The sequence below is a fragment of the Macrosteles quadrilineatus genome, unplaced genomic scaffold (assembly GCF_028750875.1).
Source record: "Macrosteles quadrilineatus isolate MER2022 unplaced genomic scaffold, UCM_ALF_1.0 Scaffold_5__1_contigs__length_97177068, whole genome shotgun sequence".
In the NCBI taxonomy this organism is placed as follows: domain Eukaryota; kingdom Metazoa; phylum Arthropoda; class Insecta; order Hemiptera; family Cicadellidae; genus Macrosteles; species Macrosteles quadrilineatus.
Window position 1 is genome coordinate 49,146,585 of NW_026542598.1, and position 21,914 is coordinate 49,168,498.

Sequence of the window (21,914 nt, forward strand, 5' to 3'; positions counted from 1 at the left end):
CTTGCAAAATAGAAAATTAGATAAAAATGCAACAAAATAACCAGGTATCTCTTATATATTTTAACTCTCGATTAAACCTACCAAGAATCGTAGTACAATTTCTAACCAACTTTTAAATTAGGCTAATTATAATCATAAAATCGTAATCATTTGAAACTACAAACTCAAATATAAAATGGTACGTTCACAACACACTAAGATGAATATGAGCCACAACATAATAGTGTAAACCAAAATTACTATACAAGCGCTACTGTCATGAGTTATTATTTTAATTTTATTGAGACAAAAAGAACAAAAGTTCAAACCCAATATAACTTACTTAAAAAACACATTTTGTTTGATTTGTAGAAAAATATAAATTAACTTAAACCTAGTAAAATAGTGTTTGCTTGGAGGTAAAAACTAAAAACCACTGTACTGTTGTAGGAGAAGTTTTGCACAAAGATAAAGGTGAGTCATTGACGTTAATATTTAAACTTTAAAAAGGCTTTGTTAAGATTTGTCAGTTACCATTTTCAGGGCCAGGTCATGATAAGATAATTGAAACAGGTTAAAAAATATATTTTGTAAAACTAAGTGGTTATATTTAACTTTTTTGTGTGTTTTTACGCCGTTGATATTTTTTGATAGGGTGTAGACCCTGATCTTGTTAGGCCCCATCTAACATCAGCCTTTTGTTAGATAGCACCATTAATGGACAACACAATGACAAATGGAATCTGGGTCCAGAATCAATATCACTTAGAATTGAACCAGCAGCCTTCAGATTTGAAGGCAAGCATTACTCTCGGCGACCCAGACAATAGTGCCTTATCATACGGTGATGAGGAACGTTACAAAATCATAGAATCTAGATTTAAAACATTGACACTTGACGGCTTAAAAGTGAAAGGTTTAAAAATTCTCAACACAACCAAAGACATAAAATTTTAGTTTTTTTAGGTTTACAGTAGCGCTTAAAAAATTTAAAATTCAACAACACTGGAAACATTACAAAAACACTAATATATGTTTATAATTTGTATACCTCTTCTTACATTAAATCACCAACAATGTCTTCTGCCGTCACCAGGCAAGTCATCGCAAATCTTACACAAGTAACAATATATTTACAGATCACCTGAGTGATAATGACTTTTTACAAATCTACAAGAAAAAAACGACTAGAAAGCTCAAAACTAAATTTGGGAGTGGAATTAAGATTGGTCTAAAAACAAATTTCATGCACCAAAACCGAAACTAGGTTAAGTTGAGATCACATGACAGTCAGTAAGTAGTCTTGAGGCGGAAGAGTAGTGGCTACTCAGAGAATGATGAGTAGCATGACTACGACCAGCAGTATACAGGACAGCACAGCGATGGCAATCCACTGTCGCCTGTCTGCAAATACAAATATTGGTTATACTGACCTGTCAATTCTGAGGTAAAATCTGCTAATAATCCAAGAATAAGAATACTAAATCTCACTCCTAATGTCCTGAAGTGAACAAGAAGCAAAATATGTTTTAATCTGCTGAAGGGTGGTTTACAATAATAGTTTGGCCATTAATCCTTTCCGAAGGGGCAGGTCATAAAATAATTCAAACAATAATTTCAAATAATTTAATTTGTAATAAATAGGCCATAACCCTAGTGTGAGGTTACTCAAATGTAGGACTAGAATTATCAGTGGCGTAGATACGGGGGGGGGGGGGGATCAGGGGGATATATCCCCCCCTTCAACCTATAATGGGTAAAAAAATTTTAATAACATTTAAAAAATAATGTTTTAACGTATGCAATGAAATAGTGAATCTTTTTAATTTTACTTCTATATTGTATTAAGCTTGTTTTTCGTAAGTATACTTTCAATATCAATAAACCGTAAATAAACTGCAATGCCAGTGAAAGTAGTATGGCGTTTGCGCCGAAACAGAGTACAGACACAAGTCACGGAAGGTCAACAGCCTATCCGCCCCTCCCCCTTCCGCCACCACTTCACCTTTTACACCTACCTGAAATTAATCGTTTTAACGTGAGCAACAAAATAGTTAATCAAATGCCATGCCAATTGTACTAAGCTTGTTTGTTTGTATGTATACTTTCATTATCGATGAATAAATGGAAACAGATAAACTACATGCCGGTAGCAGTGGTGGGGTGGGATATTTGCGCGCCAAACAGACGTGAGTCACCGGACGTTCCGCGTTCAACCGCCCATCGACGACACCCTCCTCCTCTACCCCGTCACCCACACTACGCTTGATCTGTCGTCTGGTGTTAATTATTGTGCCAGTGTGTTTTTATGATTTTCGTATTCCTTGGTGTCTCATGAGTGTTCTGAGTGTCTGTAAAGTAAACTGATCGGGTTTTTCGCCCCGAAAAGAAATATTTGAAGGCGTTAGCTGGTGTGGCAATGGAACAACGAAGTTAAGTGATTTTATTACTCGCCTTTGAAATAATTTTTTTTTAATAGGCCAAGTCACGTTATAGTATATTACGTTACTAGTCCTGAAAATAAGTGTTTACCGGACGAGTGTGGTCGTTCCCGTGCGAGACGAGGTCGAGTACGGGATTACCATACGAGTCCGGTACACACATTTTGGACGAGTTACATACAATAGTTTACGCCATACTACTAAATCTTTACAAATCTTTATATATGACCACCAACTAAAGGACTAAAAATCACTAGTCGTAATCTCTAAGAGAGGTTATTTTTTTGTTTATAAACACTCATTGCCACACAAATACAGTATAATCAGCTGATTGGTCACCGGTAAAACTCATTACAGTACAGTAGTTAGTACGCAATGAAACCCCATTTGATTAAGCTGGCGGCAAACAGCTGTTTTCTGGACTAAATCCTTGCGTGGGAAGTTCGTCAAAATAGTGTTGTGTGGCGTAAACATATTAATCAAAATATTCAGTGTTAAAGGATAGAGAAACATAACGTTAAATGTTATCATATAACGAAAAGCCTAGCCTAAGTACTTTAAAAATAAATGTAATAAAAAACTAGTCCACCTGCAATTAAAGCAAAAAGTTGCAACAAAATTGCATAAAATTCTATTAAGTATTAACACCAGATTTCACTTCCTAAACGCTTAAAAATGGTGTTTAGGGAAGCTATTTTTCTCAAATTTTTTTATTTTTCCCCGGACCCCCCTTCCTTGCTGGGGGGTATTCCAGACCCCCCGGTATCCCCCCCCCCCCCATGACAAGAGGCTATCTACGCCACTGAGAATTATTGACTTTTGGATACAGAAGAAGACATCCCATCAACACGGACTAGCTGTCTCCAACTTATTATTAAAAAGAACATACAGTAGAACTCCAATCATCCGAATCAATTACACTGTTACACATTCGGGTATTTGGATTTTACCAAAATTCAGAGAATTTTACAGAAAATATTCCAGTCAAGCTGAGCAGAACACGTCTATGAAAATGTTGCGATAGAAAAATTCATGCTTTAGCCGCGATGATTGTAGAGGACAATGATTTTCCAGGATCCCAAAATTTAGTTTGGGACACTACCTCACAGAACTATGTTCTTTTTTAGTAAAAAAGTAGTAAGTCAATGGTACCGGCAAATATAAAATAAGCTTGAATACAAGAAAAATACTAGACACTTACCATTAGACATGTGCAAAACCTTAGCCACCTTCTTCATTGTTGAGTCTAATTTTGACTCTGTGTTTTCCATTTCTGTGCCAAAGTCGTCCAGCATTCTAAAATAATATGTGTATTAAAAATTCTGCAGAAATGACCATGCGTGTAAAAGTAAGATCTAGACACATAAGTGCAGTAGCATCTTAAGACAACAACAGTATATTATTAACTGATATAACTATTTCAATTAAGATTAAGATAGGAACAAACATAAACTTGCTAGCTTTTGCAGATGACATAGTATTAATTACACATAATATAGAAGAAATGAAAGATGTAACAAAAATGCTTATTGAACATACAAGAAAAATGGGGCTATACATAAATGAAGAGAAAACCAAGTTTATGACATGTGGAAGAAAACAAGATGATGACCAACCAAGATACCAAAATAACAACTACATAGAAATTGAAAAGTATAAATTTAAAAAAGTAACAAATTTCAAGTATTTGGGAGTCATCCTCACCAGTGATAATGATGAAGAGCTAGAAATTCAAAATAGATTAAACCTAGCACAAAAAAGTTTTTCGGCCTGTCACAAGTTACTAACTTCAAAAATAATATCCCACACCACCAAACTCAGGATTTATAAGACAATCATCAGACCAGTTCTCCTGTATGGTTCAGAAAATTGGATCTTAAGCAAGAAATCAGAAAGGAAAGCTATTGTATTTGAGAACAAGATTTTGAGGAAAGTGTACGGACCGATTTTTGAGGATGGACAATGGAGATCGAGACATAATTGGGAACTTAGAGAATTATTTAAGGATCCGGATATTGTCGCTGAGGTACGGAGCAGAAGACTGAGATGGGCAAGGCATATTCTAAGAAAAGATGACAACTCCCTATCAAAGAACATCTTGAGGAATAACCCAGAAGGTAGAAGACCCCTTGGAAGACCGAAACTTAGATGGTTCGACCAAGTGGAGAAAGACCTGAGGAAGCTAGGGAGAAGGAAGGAAGATGCAAGAAGCAGAGACCTATGGAGGCAGTGTGTTGGGGAGGCCAAGTACCATCTAGGGTACCAGTGGCCACAGCAGTAAGTAAGTAAGTAACTATTTCAATATTAACGTTTTATTAGAATAAGTTCAACAAATTATCAATTGATTTAATCATGCATAATTATAATATATAAATGGCGTTTTCTCCTATCTTATAAAATAAGTTTTACCGGTACCACAGCGTATTCCTCATTAGCTGTGTGACAGACCTGTCTAAAAAAGGACTCTGACCCCGGTTCATCCGTTCTGTCGCCTGACTAGAGATAATGTCTAAGGACCCTCGTCTATCAAACCGACCTAGCGGTCTAAGATTGATTAGTTATAAGATTTATGTGGATTTATTGTATCTTGACACTATTATTTGCTTTTTTAAGTACTTAGGGGTCAATCCATAATACATAAGGAGTCAATCAATCCTTAAAGACATTGACCCAAAGTCACATATTTTACATTGAATGTGAATGCACAGTGAGTGTAAAATAAAGTATCATGACCTGATAAAGGCAGCTAGGGCCAGTTTCGAACCATTAAAAACCTACTGACTATCCTCAAGGATCAAACCAGCAATATTTTGATTGTGAGGTGAGCACTATAAGAACTCGGCTACAATCAGGGTGTGACTGGACAAATAGACACTTACACAGCCTGCTCGTCCAGTTCCGAGCCTATCTGGCGACTGACAGTCTTGAGTGAGCCGATGGTGTGACTGATGCGCTCCATGGTGTCGTCTTGTCCGTTGATCAGCTGATTCTGCTGAGCCAGCGTAGAGTCGAGAAAGTGCCGCTGTGGACTGTCAGCCTCATTCTCCAGCTTGGAGTACTTGGTGGTGCCGTGTGATGTCGCCACCCTCACAGGGCTGTTCTCTAACAGCGGCTGAAAATCGATAGAAATTTTTGTTATTTATTTCAAGCAGTAACAGCAAACAAATAAAACTCATGTTTTTAAAATGGTTTTTACAACCTTACTTGCATATTTTAGGTGACATTGATATCCTTCAGGTAAGACCCAAAAGTTTAAGAAATTTCTATTCCTATTTATTTATGCCATGAAGGCAAGGGGTGCAACAGCTATAACTTAACTTCCCTTTTGATTTGCTACTTCATACTTGTAGGTCCCCCACTAGAAGCGCTTCTGCACCGTGGTCGTCAATGGTGATAGGCCAATCTTCATGGGTTTAGATACTCATCAACAGAGTATACCGGCCTATTCAGTAAGTTTGTTCTTGAAGCTGGAGATACAGTATTATTAATGCTACTGATTTTGGGTGGAATTTTATTAAAGATTTTTCCTAATGTTAATCTTGGTCCACTCTGAGCCAGGCTGGAATTTACTTGCTAATAACTAACAGTTGTTTTGCTGATTACATCTACAATTTAGTATATACATATTTAGTATATGAATAATAATAGGTACAAAATTACAAGTTATACATAATCTTAATGAATTTATGATTACTTGAAAATAATAACAGTTACAGAAGTTTCTGTGGTGTTTTACCTGGCGAGCAGTCCTATCACGGTCTCGTCCTCGTGTGAAATTCATCTTTTCCTTCATGCACTGAAATAAATAATTAATTAGTTTATGAGATTTTACACATTATACCATTTATACTTTCTCCCACTCCCCCAATACTGTAATCCAGCTACTATAGGTTGGCTGCTTAGAAAGCGTCCTCCTCGTCGCAGCATTGGTGCGAGAGAGAGACACCGAGCAGTGGGAGTGCGACAGACTATGGCTCTTCCCCCACTCAGCTGCCACCCCACCCCCAACCTTTTATAAATATTAACAGCAATTAAATTATACAGCTGATCAAAATTTAAACAATTACGTTCTTCATAACTTGAGAAAAATAGGTCCTGCAAAAAATATTATATAGCCTAAATCGCATCAATATTGAGCATCATGAAATGTTATTATATCATTAAGTGCAGTTCCATTTGGTAACACAGGATTCCAACTCCCACGACACTGGGGCGGCGCCGTGTCGGTGTCGTGTCGTGCAGTGTGAAAATGGCCATTGGCGGAGAGGAGGAACATACCCTCCCTCGCCGTTACCCCCCCTACATGCGCTAAACATTTCGCGCGGGTTGTTTTCTAAGAGGCCGACTTATAGGAGGTCACAAATTGTGGATATTTATAGGCATGCACTGTGGATATGATACTCCCTGGTGTTGAATTACGTCCGCACTAGCGAGTACTACGGCTATCCGCAGTACTATCCCGATAATTAGACCAATTCGTTAATATTTTTCAATCGGATTTTCACAAAACTGGCTCAAACAATTATGTTTGAAATTGGTTATGTTATGGTAATTTTAACTCTAATGAAAATGGTAAAATGGTACAACTCCCAATGCTGTAAAAGTTATGGTAAAAAGTAATTAGTTTTTTATAAGCTAATGGGAGTAAGTATGAGATAAATTATTCTATTATTAAATTATTAATTCAGCAAAAGAACATTTCAAAAATCTAAATATTTTAACTGTTTACGAGCAATATATTATTGAAACTACTCTCATTGCAAAGAATTGTACAACTATCAATTTTAAGTCCCCAGCTCATTTGTATAATACTAGAAAGAAAGAGAAATGAGGTTATCCTGCCACATAGATTAAAGTTTTTTGAAAAGAAACCAACCTACATGGGATATACTTTTCTTAAATATATTCCAGAAAACAGAAGAAGAGAAAAAAATTTAAATAAGTTCAGGAAATTACTGAAAGAATATTTAATACAACTGTCCCCTTACTCCATAAAAGAATTTTCCACCTCCCAGATATAACCTACTGTAGATATAAATATTTTTGTTATTACTTTTCATTTTTGCTTGGTAAATTGTAAATAGTAGATTTTAATTAGATTTAGTATTGTATTATATATGACGCTATTTACTGTACAAACTATTTACGAAAAAATGAATAAAGAACTATGACTATGACTAGACCAAAATTTTATGCACATGTTCATTCCAATTCAGATTTTGATCTACTTAATTTTACATAAATTAACTAAGTTTTGTCTGATGTATCCAAAAACAAAAGACCTCTTTCTCTTACCAAAGGTTACTTGCTATAAATCTATATGACAATAAAATGTACAAATAACATACCCGAACTTCCTCTCGAGTTTGTTCAATGAAGTTCTTACGGCTGGTAAGTTCCTTGTTGTCAATCTTGAACTTGGTCGGATTCTTCTCAACTATTCGTAGATTTCAAAGTCAAGGAGACTTAAAGTAATAGTTCAATGATTATTAACATACTCAAAATACAAACAGAGAACATCATTTTTTTATTCAAATGCAAATCAAATAGGGTGAAAGACATAAAATTTTTGTAAATCATTAGTTTTAAGGCAGATACTTAGGTTTGTTCGTTACTGTTGTGCTATTATGCCAAAGGGTGCCAAAATCATATAATCTTTATTCAATCTAAATTCAACTAGGCCTACCTGTATTACATGTTTTAAGTGCTAAAAAGGTCATAAATTAAGTATAACAATCAGGGCTGGTTCTAAACATTTTTCTAGTGTAAACGAACAACATTCCAGCGCACCTCCCCCTAAAAAAAACTTATATATGGTAGTATGTGAGGATTATCTCTGGATAGGTACATTAGAAAAATACAAGTAAATATAATATAAATGCTTAAGAACGTCCTAAACGTTCGAATGTCTGCCGAAAGGGTCCAAGTAGACATTTCATTTCATAGACAAAAGGTGGGGTGCCCGACAGTCAAGTATAATGTCATTATTTGTGATTATTGTTATTTGGGAATAACAGTAAATCAAGTAGTGACAGTATGCGCAAGGGCCCCACCTTACGATGTACGATTTACCCTAACTCCTTATACTTCTACAATATCTTGATGTAGACCTCTTTCAATTCCAACCCATAGCTTCAGATGCATAACACTTTAAGAGGCCGAACCTTATGGGCCTACAGTGAACACAAGTCCAATATAGTTCAGAGATTAAAATAGGAGCGCCACCGTGAGGTTAGCAAACATTGCTGCGCCCCCTTTTGATGCGGCGCCCTACGCAACTGTGTACTTGGCTTACTCATTAAACTGGCCCTGATAAAAATAATCAAATAAAGTAGGCCTACATTCTGTACTTATGCTATTCAATATAACTGCAGAATTGGAGTGGACCAGAAAGATACGAGACTCCTGTTACAATAGGAATCAAACTGCAGTATTCTTCAGCTGTCAACTGAGGACAAATATATCACAGAGTCTCATTACCGAGTGTGTTGGAATATCAAGCGATGTATTACCAGAATATTGAGAGACAACTGTAATGCAGAGTTTAAACAGAGCATTGGGTATTTTTGAGTTTGAGATTGATGACATCAAACAGCATTAAATATTTTTGTGATTAATTTTTAAGACATAATGGAGGACAGGGAAATCAATGGAGTTAGAGGCCATTTAAATGTTCTGTAAAGCTCATCTAAGTTTTATGAAGAGTAAATAATATTTGAGGTATTTAGAGTATGTGGTTCTTTAGGCTGTGCATTGACGCAATAAAGTTATAGTGTACATTTTAAATGAAAAGATATCTCTAAAAAGGTTGAATGTTATAAATCTTTACTGGTGTTATCATATATGTATTGTCTTTACTTTGCAAGTTTTATGGACTATTACAATAACCATGGATAGATAAGAGTAATTCCATGATAAGGATAACTACTGTACTTCAGAGTGTTGTGTTATCTAATCTAGACAGTATAGTTACAAGTTTTGAAAAAAAAAACTATAATTACGTTTAAGATATTGACAATATAGCAGTTCTGGCTGTAGCCTACATTTAAAGAAACAAAATATCTAAACTTAAATCTAAGAATCATTAAATTGTTTTAAAGGATCAATCTATTTATATAAAGCCAAAAGTACCCATGAACTTTTGAGAAAACTACTAGTCACACCCCCATAAACCATATACTTAAAATGTTCGTCATGATGAGAAACCTTGCGCAAAATTATCCATTATTTTATAAATCGCCCCTTTAAGGTCGTAATTGTTTTCCAAAGGGAACTTTCCTTATACATAATGTTAAAAAAACCTCAGCTGTCCTTATTTGTATGTTATTCTTTCAATTTATTTCCTTATTAATATCAGGTGTAGGCCTAATTATTTGTTTGTATTTCTGTAGGCTATTCTGTTTTGTTTATTTCAGCTTAACTTAACCAATCAATAATTTTATTAATACTTATGAATTAAAACGGGGTGAAGCCCGTGGGTAACAGCTAGTTTATTTAAAACTAGTTGCTGTACCCGTGCTTCACAATAGGAAGATGTACTATACCGCCTCATCCAAACACTTGTTAAGTAATTTGAATTTATAAACAAAAAGCCACTAAATTTTTACAAAAAGTATAACCTACATTTAAATTGTCCTACTGTTTCATGAAAACATATCAATAAAATTATTTTAATAACTTAAACATTTCAATAAATCGAAAGCAGAGCCTGGGTTGATACAGCGACGGTTATAAAATCTTTTTTTCCCATAATCAATGACACAGTTTTAGAATAAATAAACCTGCCACATAGTTGTGTAAAATATTATGTTTAATTTCTTTAGATCAGTTGTCTGAAATAATTTGTGAAATAAGCAATTTGGCAGTTCTGTTTGTTTACATTGAAATGTCAATGCAAAGGTAAACATTATGAATTTTCTCATGCTTCCATGGAGATCAATATTAATATTTACTTTTGAAAACCTCACTTCAAAACTTTTGACATCCGAGGGGTGTAGCCCAAGGAGAACTCTGGGATGTGAATAGGCCTATGACATTCCTAGATATATGGACCCTCTTTGCACTTAATTTTGGCTTTATCGGTTTAGTATTTTAGCCGGGACAGCTGCCCAGACAGGCAGATAGACACCACCTCAGTTTTATAATACCTAGTATAGATAGATAGATAGACAAGTGTAAGAAACAATACAGGTTATAACAGTTAATAAATGAAAAGTTAACTTTTTACAAATTTGTCATCCTAGCAGAGTTTAAAAAATAAAATTTAAAAAACTCTTCTTATTTTCATTAATTAAAAACATACACGATTAGGTTAAGGAGTTTTCAATTAAAGAGTATTTTATGATGAAATTAAAATTAACGACAACTTTAACATTAAACATTGTACAAATCAACATTAATTTGTTGAAACAAACAACACTTTTAAATGTCTATGATGAATCACAACACAAGAATCATTAATGCAAGTGATAAGAGAGTCATTATAATGATGACAAACAAGCTGTACTAACAACCTAACTGATCCTCAGTTTACAAACACTTTGTCAAGCAAGGCACTTAGGATATTGTAAATAATGTGGGATCAACCCTATGAACTCCATGAATTATCGAGTGTTTTGGTTTATGTCTGGTATTTCTCGCATACACAAAAGTCCAAATTAATATTAAAAAATATCCGACGCAGTACGGTGATTTGCAGAAAGCGGAAAAATGCCTGGTTTGATGTGCAACAGAATACAAAATCACCTAGCCCATTAATTTCCACTAAAATCATCCACCATTTATTGTAGCATCACTCCCATCAAGCTCCCAAAAAATACAGATGGAATTCTCAAGCCGTGTTCTCCCTGGAGCTAGGAACACGGACAACTAATGTTCTTAACAAACCAAGAAACACTACTTTTGGAACAGAAAAATTTGGATGTTGGAAACAGTTTTTTTAGTGTTTACAACAAACATTTTGTTTCCCACCAGTAGACGGTAAAGATCAAAGGGTGTCCCAAACATAAGGAAACATTTGTTTTGAACAAATGTTTCTGTACTACTATGCTGTTTGCAACACTTCCCCGCTTTTGCAAACTGACACCTGTTCCTGAGGTATTCAATAATTTAGACAAAGAAAAACAAACAGCTGAAGTCAATGACAGCGAATTTTCTACCCTATAGGGATGGATAGATTTATTTTAGTCTTGAAACGCATCTACTGACTGTTATTTTTGCCGTCTAGTTCTTTTTTCTTTTACCTGTCAGATTTTACATATCCCATCAAACTCAAGCCAAATATTGCTTTTTATCACCTTTGCTGGTGTCAAATTTTATGCCAGCATTTCAGTTTCATTACCGAAAAAGAAAAATTTTTAAGTTTTTCACTCTGGTTATATTTAAGTATTATCTTAATAGTCAATGGCTTATCTTGTCATTGTATTAACGGTATACATATTATTTTCTCTTACATTTAAAATTTCATGAAGCCATGTCACAGTTAACTATTTATTGTCAAAACAGTGTATACCGTAAAAATAAATGAATACAACCGCTTTTGCCACAGGTAGAGAAAAATTAACCTATCGTAATGAAAAAGTTATAAAACAATACAGTAAAGGATATCAATGGTGTCCTCCAAGTCCTCTAGATCCCACTCGATACTTCGTAGAGCATTCCTCAGTTCTGTTGTGGTCCACTCTAGTTCCTCCTTGGTGATGTTGCTGACTATGTCCTCCTGCAGTTCCAACCAACGACGGTAGAGACCTCGTGTTTTATTCAAAGCTTTTGATACTTCCCTGCAAACATATGTTTTGGTTATGAAATAGTAACGCTTATTGCCAGTGAATATTTTTAGAGTTGAAATGAAGAAAATGTTGCTTATGAGATGTTTGTTTGATAAGGCATTAATAAGGCATTTATTCCGTCATTCAGCACATTACAAATTAGCAATAGACATCGTCACATTTTATTTACAAGACTTCTAACGGTCTAACAATAAGAAAATTTAAAATTTAAAAACACATCTGACATGTAGGCCTACATAGAAAAAACATTTACAATACCATGCATAATATTTGTATTTATTGTATACATATGTGTTGTAACTGTGTTGATTGAAGAGAAGAGGCTGACCATGAGTCTTTATTCACGAAAGTGTGTTTTTTTTTAAGGTATTATTGGTAGGCATATGCTTAAGCAATATTATTGAAATGTTAATAGCTTAATATAAAATAAACAAAATTGGCAAATTTGATTAAAATTTATCCATAAACAAGCAAACTACAACAGTTTAATTATTCTCCATAAGAATAACATGGGAATTTAAAATTTTTTATTATCTCCGTAACCGTTAGGCTAGGCATATAACAGCGCTTCAATATACAAAATTATTCCTTGTTTAAAGCTCTACAAAACAGACTGGAAAGAAATTGTTCCCGAACTTTAATGTTTTTAGAGTAAACATGGGAAAACCCAATTTTTACCCAATAAAACCCCAGTTCCCATAGTCTGATCATGCTGGTTCATGAACTCGTTAGAATAAACGTAGGTTTACATGTTTATACCCAATTTCATCAAAATCGGATAATTTTTCCTTGAGTTATCGCGCTAACGGACTCAATAACTTCATATATATATACAGTATATATGAATTTGAACGAAGGGCGTTTTTGGCCTCTGGGGACCTCAAAACGAAAAAGTAAATTGGCTCCGAGTCCAGGTCTTACCATGAGTTCTACAGTAATACTGGTAATAGCTTTCCCTATATGGAAAATTCGCTAAGAGTTAAGGTGAGTTTTTCATTGTCAAATTAATTACCAGTAGCTTAAGACCATGTTGTTCTTATGTGATCGTTGGTTAGGATGGAGTTGGGAATGATTTGTTTGAATTTAATTTACAGCTATTGAGAAACATCAATATTCTAAACTTTGGCGATAAGATAAGGAATTGAATTTGAATTAATTTCATTAAAAAATCATGTTTAATTAAACGCGACGAGTGATAGTCTGTTAGATGGTTTAAATAAAGTTGGTAGCATGTAGTACAAACAAAACAGTCATATATTTATGAGTCAACATGTTTCTTTAGAAAAGCACATGTGTAGGTTTCAAAGAATCACCTGCACAGCTGTTGTTAACACAGTGCGTTATATCACCACTAGTGGTTTTACGTTCACAACACAGTTCAAATTAAGTTATCCAACTTTGATACACTCCATTGTGAATCTCAAAATGACATAACTAGAAAACAAACCAAGAAAAGTAAAATAGCTCTTAATATTAAAATAATAAAGTTTGTATTCGTTTAATTAGGTACCCTAAAACAATATTTCTTACACATCAGTTAAACTTGCAACATGCCTTGTTGTGGCATTTGCTACATTATGAGTGGTTCTAATGGATTTCTGTAGTAAAGTAACAAATACGGTTTATCCAATCAATTGTTGACTTGTGTAGGTAAGTTAACTTACAATGTGATTAGTCAACTATCAAGTAAATACCGTCCACAGTAGGTATATATTGGCCAAACTTCAAACTCTTCTTAATATTTCAACTCATCAGTTAACTCTTTCATTTTAACAAATTTTCTTTATGGGCAAAGAATAAAGCTCTATTCTGAACCGTGGAGAAATAGTATATTTCATCACTAGTGTGCAAAGTGACTCTTTTCAACCAGAGCTAAAGTTTCACTTCAAAAATGGGCGAGGGTTGAAGAGACACTCTTTACTTGTGTGGTAACAATATTTTTTGTCATATTGCATTTCTATGCTTCTATAGCCTATTGTTCATTTCTTTGTATACCTGCATATTTTAGAAAAACTTTACCTTTTTTATGAATCTGTCTGTGGAGTGGATATTTAATCTATTTTGGTGGTATGTTCATTGTGTTTACCTACTGTAGTGTCATTCATATGCCTTTGCATTTAACATATGTTTTATAATTTAGTTTGTTGTTGTGGTGATGATGACTCTTGTTGAATAATAAACACATTCTTTACTTGCAGCATTTATTAGTATTTTATTATCTTACATGGTGTCAGGTTGTGAAATAAACATTTAAAATATGCCAAGACCTAACAAGAAATCTTCTAGAAAGTCAAAAAAGGAAGTGGACGAGTTTACAACTGAAGATTCTGGAGATGAGGCAGTTGGTCAACGACATAAAGTAAGTTTCAAATAGGCTCTGATAAATCTATGAAAATGATTAGTACCCAATCAAAGCCAGCACCAATAGTGATAGGTCTACAGGCACCACTAAGTGCTCCTGAAATATTTGATTTTACCAACCCAGCTATGTGGCCTGTATGGATTAAGCGGTTTGAACGTTACAGGCAGGCATCAGAGTTGTATCTAAAACCGGACCACCAGCAAATAAGCACCCTTTTATATACTTTAGGGCAGGAAGGTGAAGGTCTTTTTGAAACATTTGGACTAGGCGAAGAAAAAGAGTTAAGTTATGAGGATGTAGTAAATGCCTTTGCGAGGTACTTAGGCCTTAAAAGAAATTTGGTCTACGAAAGAGCTAAATTTCTAAAACGTAGGCAAAGTGCAGGTGAACCGGTGGATGCTTTTGTCAATGACTTGCACAAACTCGCGGAAAGTTGCGAGTTTGGACAGCTCAAGGACAGTTTGGTACGAGACTTAATTGTTATTGGTGTTCATAACCAAAACTTATCAGAGTCTCTACAATTAGACGAGTCATTGACCCTTCATAAGGCAATCACGGGAGTACGTCAAGCAGAAGCAATGTCTAAACAGCAAGCTGTAATTAGAGATAAACCATCCAGGGAAGATGTATTTGGGGTAAGTTCAAAACCTTTTGATAATAATAAACGTGTGGCTCAAACTACTAAAACATTTTCCTGTCGTCGCTGTGGAACAACTCATGGCCCTCGGGAATGTCCTGCTTTTGGAGAAAAGTGTTCCAAGTGCAAATTTCGTGGTCACTTTGCAAAATGTTGTCCAAACAAACCAAAGGAGGTAAAAGAGATTAAGGAAGTTGACTCAGACGATTCGATTGATTCAAAAAAAGGACATTTAGGTCAAGTAAACTTTAAGCAGGGTGAATGTCCGAGTGTAGTGGTAAAGGTAAATAGTCAACCAGTAGAGTTTAAGATGGACTCTGGGGCAGACGTTTCTGTTATGGGAAGTACACTTGCACTTGACCTCAAACTTGTAATCCGTCCAACCCATAAAGTTCTTTTTGGGCCGGGCCAGACTAAATTGACTGTTGTGGGTGTCTGTTCAGCTGAAATTATTTATGGCAATAAGCAAATATTAGAAGACATATATGTCTTGCCGTCCCAAAGTACACCTCTAATGAGTAGAAATGCATTGTTGAAACTGGAGTTACTTACGTTTAACGTTAATCTTGTAGATGGTGAATCACTCCAGAGTCAATATCCAAAAGTGTTTGAGGGCATGGGTAGAATGAATCATCCATACAAGATTAGGCTGCACGAAGATGCAAAACCTTATGCTGTTATGTCACCGAGGAGGGTGGCTTTCTCACTCCACAAACAGGTTAAATATGAATTGGACAGGATGCTTGCTGATGGTGTAATAGAACCAGTAACTGAACCTACTGACTGGTGTTCTCCCGTAGTAGTGGTTCCAAGGAGTGATGGTAGAATTAGACTCTGTGTTGATTACACAAAATTGAACCAACATGTGAAAAGAGAATTGTTGCAGCTTCCATCAGTGGATGAGTCTCTAGCTAAGTTGGAAGGAGGTAAGCTTTTCACTAAGTTGGATGCTGCCAATGGATTCTGGCAGGTTCCACTTCACAGTGATTCATTTAAACTCACCACGTTCATTACACCATTCGGGCGATATTTCTTCAAGAGACTTCCGTTTGGAATCTGTTCTGGACCGGAGGTTTTCCAATTCCGACTGAGTCAAATGCTTTCAGATATCCCAGGCGTAGTGAATCAAGCGGATGATATCTTGATAATGGGGAAGACAGAAGCAGAACATGACAGCAGAGTCAAACTGGTACTAAAGAGACTCTCAGAAAATGGTATCACGTTAAACAAAAACAAATGTAAGTTTGGAGTAGAAAGTGTGATTTTCCTCGGACACGTTGTCTCATCGCAGGGAGTCAGTATTGACCCAGAGAAGACTAAAGCTATTCTGGCCATGAAAAGCCCCCAGAGTATAACGGAGGTTCGACAGTTTTTGGGAATGATGAACCAATTAATGAAGTTCGTTCCTCATCTAGCTGAAAAAACAGCACCAATCAGAAGTCTCCTTAAAAAAGGAGTTGAATGGACTTGGGATGAGTCTCAAGAACAAGCTTTTAAGGAATTGAAGAAGGTTGTAGCTAATGATACTGTATTGACCAACTACAACAGAGAAGCGAAAACCCGTGTAATGGCAGATTCGTCATCTTATGGTTTAGGGGCAGTGATCGAGCAGTTTGATGAAAAGGATTGGCGTCCATTAGCATTTGCATCGAGGACATTAACAGAAACAGAGTCAAGATATGCTACCATTGAAAAAGAAGCTCTCGGCTTAACTTGGGCTTGCGAAAGATTTTCTAGCTTTATTCTTGGTAAAAGGTTCTAGCTTTACACAGATCATAAGCCTCTGACTGAGATAATGGGTTCAAAGCCGATCTCTGATCTTTCTTCTCGGCTGCAACGTTTTCGTATGAGATTGCAAAATTTCGACTACGAAGTTATTCACATCCCGGGGAAAGAAAATGTAACTGCAGATTTACTATCAAGAAGCCCTGAAATTTCACCAGTGGATCGGGAGAATGAGGTTATCGAGAATCTAGAGGAAGAAATGTTTGTAAGAAGCATAATTGATGCATTGCCTTGTTCTGATAAACGGCTGTTGGAAATTAAGAATGCCCAACATGAAGACCCGGAAGGACAGGAGCTCTTAAAATGCATCCAAGAGAATACATGGCGGAAAAATTCGGTATTCTGGAAGTATCGCAATGAACTCGCTTTGGAAGATGGATTAATTGTTAAGGGAAGGAGGATGTTCATTCCAAAGGCCTTGAGAAAAGAAATCTTATCAAGATTACATGAGGGACATTTGGGTATAGTGAAATGTCGGCGGCGTGCTCAAGAATCTGTTTGGTGGCCAGGCTGTTCAACAGAAATTAGTATTACAGTGGAAACTTGTCCAACATGTATAGAACACAGACTACAGCGAAAGGAGCCTCTGATATCTACACAGCTTCCTCAAGAGCCTTGGACCCATTTATGTGCAGATATTTTGAAATGTAACCAAAACTGGTATTTGGTAATACAAGATTATTTCTCACGATTTTTAGAGCTCATCGAACTCAATACTTTGACTTCAGCGGCAGTTATTGGAAGGATGAAAAACATTTTTGCACGACACGGGATCCCTCTAGAAATTCGTACAGATGGAGGTACACAGTTTACTTCTGACGAGTTCAAAGGTTTCGCAAAAGAGTACGGATTTAGAGCTGTAACTAGTAGTCCACACTTTCCTCAATCGAATGGAGAAGCTGAAAACGCTGTATCTATAGCCAAGAGGATTCTACTAAAGTGTCCGGATCCCAATCTTGGTCTATTAGCTTACAGGACCACCAAATTGGAATCGGGGTTATCACCTGCAGAGCTGCTGTATGGTAGAAAACTAAGAACAACTTTACCTTCTCTCAACGACTTTCAAGTGGTTGGAAAAGATCAAATAGAATCCTTTCGAAACTGTGACAAGAAAATAAGAGACAGAGTCAAGAAAAACTTTGACAACAGAAGAGGCGTCAAAGAACTTCCACCTTTAGCAGTAGGAGAGAGAGTCTGGGTTAAAGATATAAGTGCGAAAGGAACCATAAGAACAACAACCAATCTACCTCGATCCTACATAGTATCATTGAGTAATGGGAATGATGTAAGACGAAACAGATGGCATCTCATTCCCCTACCAAGAAAAGAGAATTATGATTCTGACGATGTCTACCGTGGAAGGAGGGTGCAGCCAACCTACAATGATGGAATAAGAAGATCGAGCAGAACTATCAGACCACCAATAAGATATGAGTAAATATAATGAGGAAGGGGAGATGTAGTGTCATTCATATGCCTTTGCATTTAACATATGTTTTATAATTTAGTTTGTTGTTGTGGTGATGATGACTCTTGTTGAATAATAAACACATTCTTTACTTGCAGCATTTATTAGTATTTTATATTATCTTACACCTACCCCAATACAAAAGCCCATATCCCTTCACACTATGGAACAAAGCAAAATTACAGTAAATTGTTTAAATACCCCCGCCACAGAAAACCTGCAGACTAAGCGAATTTCCACTTACCTGGCTGGATTTCTACTAAAATATATACCCTGAAAATTGTTAGATTTATTTCCTATTTAAATAACATTAATTTTATTGAGTACCTAGGTTTGCTGCTACAGGGAAGGTATTGACGAGTGTTTTTATTGAAATGTCGATAGCTTAGTATAAAATAAACAAAATTGCCAAATTTGATTAAAATATATCCATAAAAAAGAAAACTACAACAGTTTATTTATTCTCCATAAGAATAACATGGGAATTTTAATATTAAATTTTTTTGAATTATCTCCGTAACCGTTAGGCATACAACAAGGCTTCGATATACAAAATTATTTCTTTTTTTAAGCCCTACAAAATGGTCTGGAAAGAAATCGAGCGATTTTATGTTTTTAGAGTAAAAAATGGGGAAAAACAAATTTTTACCCCATAAAACCCCGTTCCCAAAGTCCGATCACGCTGGTTCGCGAAATTATTAGATTAAACGTAGGTTTACACGTTTCTACCAAATTTCATCAAAATCAGATCATTTTTGCTCGAGTTATCGTGCTAATGGACACATATATAAGTTATACAAATGAATTTGAATGGAGGGTGTTTTTGGCCTCTGGGATCTCAAAACAAAATACCCCCGCCGCAGCAAACCTGCCGACTAAGTGAATTTCCATTTGTATGAATTGATTTTCAGTTAAATGTATTTTTTAATTAGCATTAGGTTTTATGAGTACCTAGGATTGCTGCTACGTGGAGGGTAAAAAAGGGTTTTTTGGTTAAATATTAATTACTTAGTATAAAATAAATAAATTTAGGCTACAAAATTTGATCAAAATATATCCATAAACAAGCAAACTACTGTACAACATTTTACAATATTCTCTATAAGAATAACATGGGAATTTTAAATTAACATTTTTTTTTAATTTTCTCCGTAACCAATAATTGTACAAAATCACTTTGATATACTAAAATATTTTTTTTTTTTTTAAGCTCTTTCAAAAGGTCCGGAGAGATATTGGGAAATTTTGTGTTTAGAGGGTCAAAAATTAGAAAAACAAATTTTTACCTTGTAAAAACCCCCGTAACCCCGTTCCCATGGTCCGATCATGCTGGTTCGCAAACTCATTCAAGTTTATTTTGCCTTACACCTTCAAACCAAATTTCATCAAAATCGGACAAAAATTACTCAAGTAATCATGTTCACAGACACACATTTTATATACCGGTACATATATAAAAATTCAAATGAGTGGTGTTTTTGGCCTCTGGGGACATCAAAATGAAAAAGTAAATTGGTACCAGGCCTAGGTGTACCATGAGACCTACGGTAATAGCTACTTCCCTATAGGGATATTCACTAATATGAATTTGAACGGATGGTGATTTTGACCTTTTGGGTACCTCAAAACAAAATAGTAAATCGGTCCTGGGCACAGCAGGGCCGTATTTAGGATCAACGAGGCCCCCGGCAGCTCTCACCAGTGAATATATTCAGTGTTATTCTGATTCTTTGGAAGGTTGGAACTTAAGGGTAGAAACGAGGTATTGCTTCACCTCCATGAATTGGCCTTTTTTTCAACGATCTGATCGGCGAAAAGACTTAGGAAACTAGCTAGTAAAATAATAAGTCTATTATTTTTAAATAGGTAATATTATTATGGGTATTAGGTCGGGACCATACATTTTCATTTTTTTTCAGGTTGAGTAAACAATCTTCATCTTTGGGCATCAGATCATAATCTGAGTGGACAGAAAATCATAACAAATTACTTAAAAGTTTTAAGTTAAAACTTACTTAAGTTTTAAACTTACTTAGAAATTACTTAACTTATTAGCCTATTAAGCTACTAAATTATTTGTTTTCAAGCTCTTCAAAATGGGTGAGAGAGAAATTTTATGTTTTGAGGGTAAAAAAATAAGAAACCCCAATATATTTACCCAAATTCCTTCCATAAAACCCAATTACTTAGGCCTACTATGATCCGATAACACTGGTTCACAAACTCGTTAGAATAAATAGGCTATTTTACAAAACACCAAGTAAGGTATGTGCTAGGCATGCACTGTGGATGCGATACTCCCTGGTGTGGATTAACGTCCGCACGGGTGAGTACTACGACTATCCGCAGTACTATCCTGATAATTAGACCAATTCGTATATACCAACTGATGATTCCAAATGCATGTAATAACAACAAGACTAAATGTGCACTAACAAGACTACAAGATCACACCACTCATCCTACACTCATCTCCATTCATACTTGGCTTAAAATACCTACTTTGTATGGTCCCATTTAATAAGAAAGTATAAAGTATAAAGCATAGGCCTACTGTGGAGGCCTACCTCAAATGGATGGATGGCATTCATTACATTACCTGATACATAATAGATCCAAAATAAACAAGAATTTTGAAGTAAATCTATTTTAACTAGGCTACACAAAATATGGTAGAGTAACATATAGAAACATCAGATTACAAGTTATTTATAATTTAATTAATGTTAGAAATATTCCTTTAGACAAGTTGTAAAAACATAAAATAAGGCCATGAATTTATTTAAAAAGTAAATAAAATGAATAATTAATATAAAATAACTATGCTAACTGAATGACAATAGAACTACACTACTCACTCTTTGACAACAAAAAATGGATCTTCGAATGTCATGTCCGCTTCTACCGAGCGTTCTTGAGGGTGGAGAAATATAAACACTTTTTAGGAATCAGTAACATGGATGTTAAAATATAAGTATACCTAAAATGTTTTAGAATAAAATATAATTTAAAAGGTAAAATTAGCCAACATTCAACAGAAGAAATGAACTTCAATCCCGAACTGTCAAAACCGACAACCGCAGACGACGATCACAAACTTACGACGATTGTCCGATCCGATGGTGGCGGACGACATTACGACGAACACAAAACATATGTGAACAAGACAAGCTAATGAGCTGGACAACTTGACAAAAAACAGACATTTTGATAGGTACTATATGCAGTTTAGGGAACGTTTATAGAAATTAGTATATTGAATTTATGCACATCTATGTCAGATGTCTTTACTCAATTTAAATTATACACCAATAGAAAATTAACTGCTTTAAACAACACTAAAATCAACCATCAGTTCATACCACGAATGTGGTTCACAGTATCTCCCCCAGATGTTAATTCAATTGATATAGGACCAATGTAATTGCCACTTTGCATACAAGCCACTAGTACA

General features: G+C 35.3%; 1 protein-coding gene across 1 annotated transcript; it reads right to left on the reverse strand.

Moving 5' to 3' along the window:
* Positions 1 to 989: 989 nt before the first annotated feature.
* Positions 990 to 21,514, reverse strand: LOC128995137 (syntaxin-6-like). Its single transcript, XM_054420048.1, has 7 exons — positions 21,319 to 21,514; positions 12,027 to 12,199; positions 7,769 to 7,863; positions 6,157 to 6,216; positions 5,300 to 5,532; positions 3,622 to 3,716; positions 990 to 1,383 (listed from the first exon to the last, which is right to left on the reverse strand). Exons 1-7 carry the CDS (start codon positions 21,351 to 21,353, stop codon positions 1,307 to 1,309), a joined length of 768 nt encoding a protein of 255 aa, XP_054276023.1. The 5' UTR covers positions 21,354 to 21,514; the 3' UTR covers positions 990 to 1,306.
* Positions 21,515 to 21,914: the final 400 nt, after the last annotated feature.

Excerpts from the sequence above, each read along its gene's own strand:
- LOC128995137 (XM_054420048.1), bottom strand. The coding sequence starts at position 21,353 with ATGACATTCGAAGATCCATTTTTTGTTGTCAAAGA. Across the intron at positions 12,200-21,318 it reads CCATTTTTTGTTGTCAAAGA|GGAAGTATCAAAAGCTTTGA; the intron begins GTGAGTAGTGTA and ends ATATGTTTGCAG. Across the intron at positions 3,717-5,299 it reads GAACTGGACGAGCAGGCTGT|AATGCTGGACGACTTTGGCA; the intron begins GTAAGTGTCTAT and ends ATATTATTTTAG.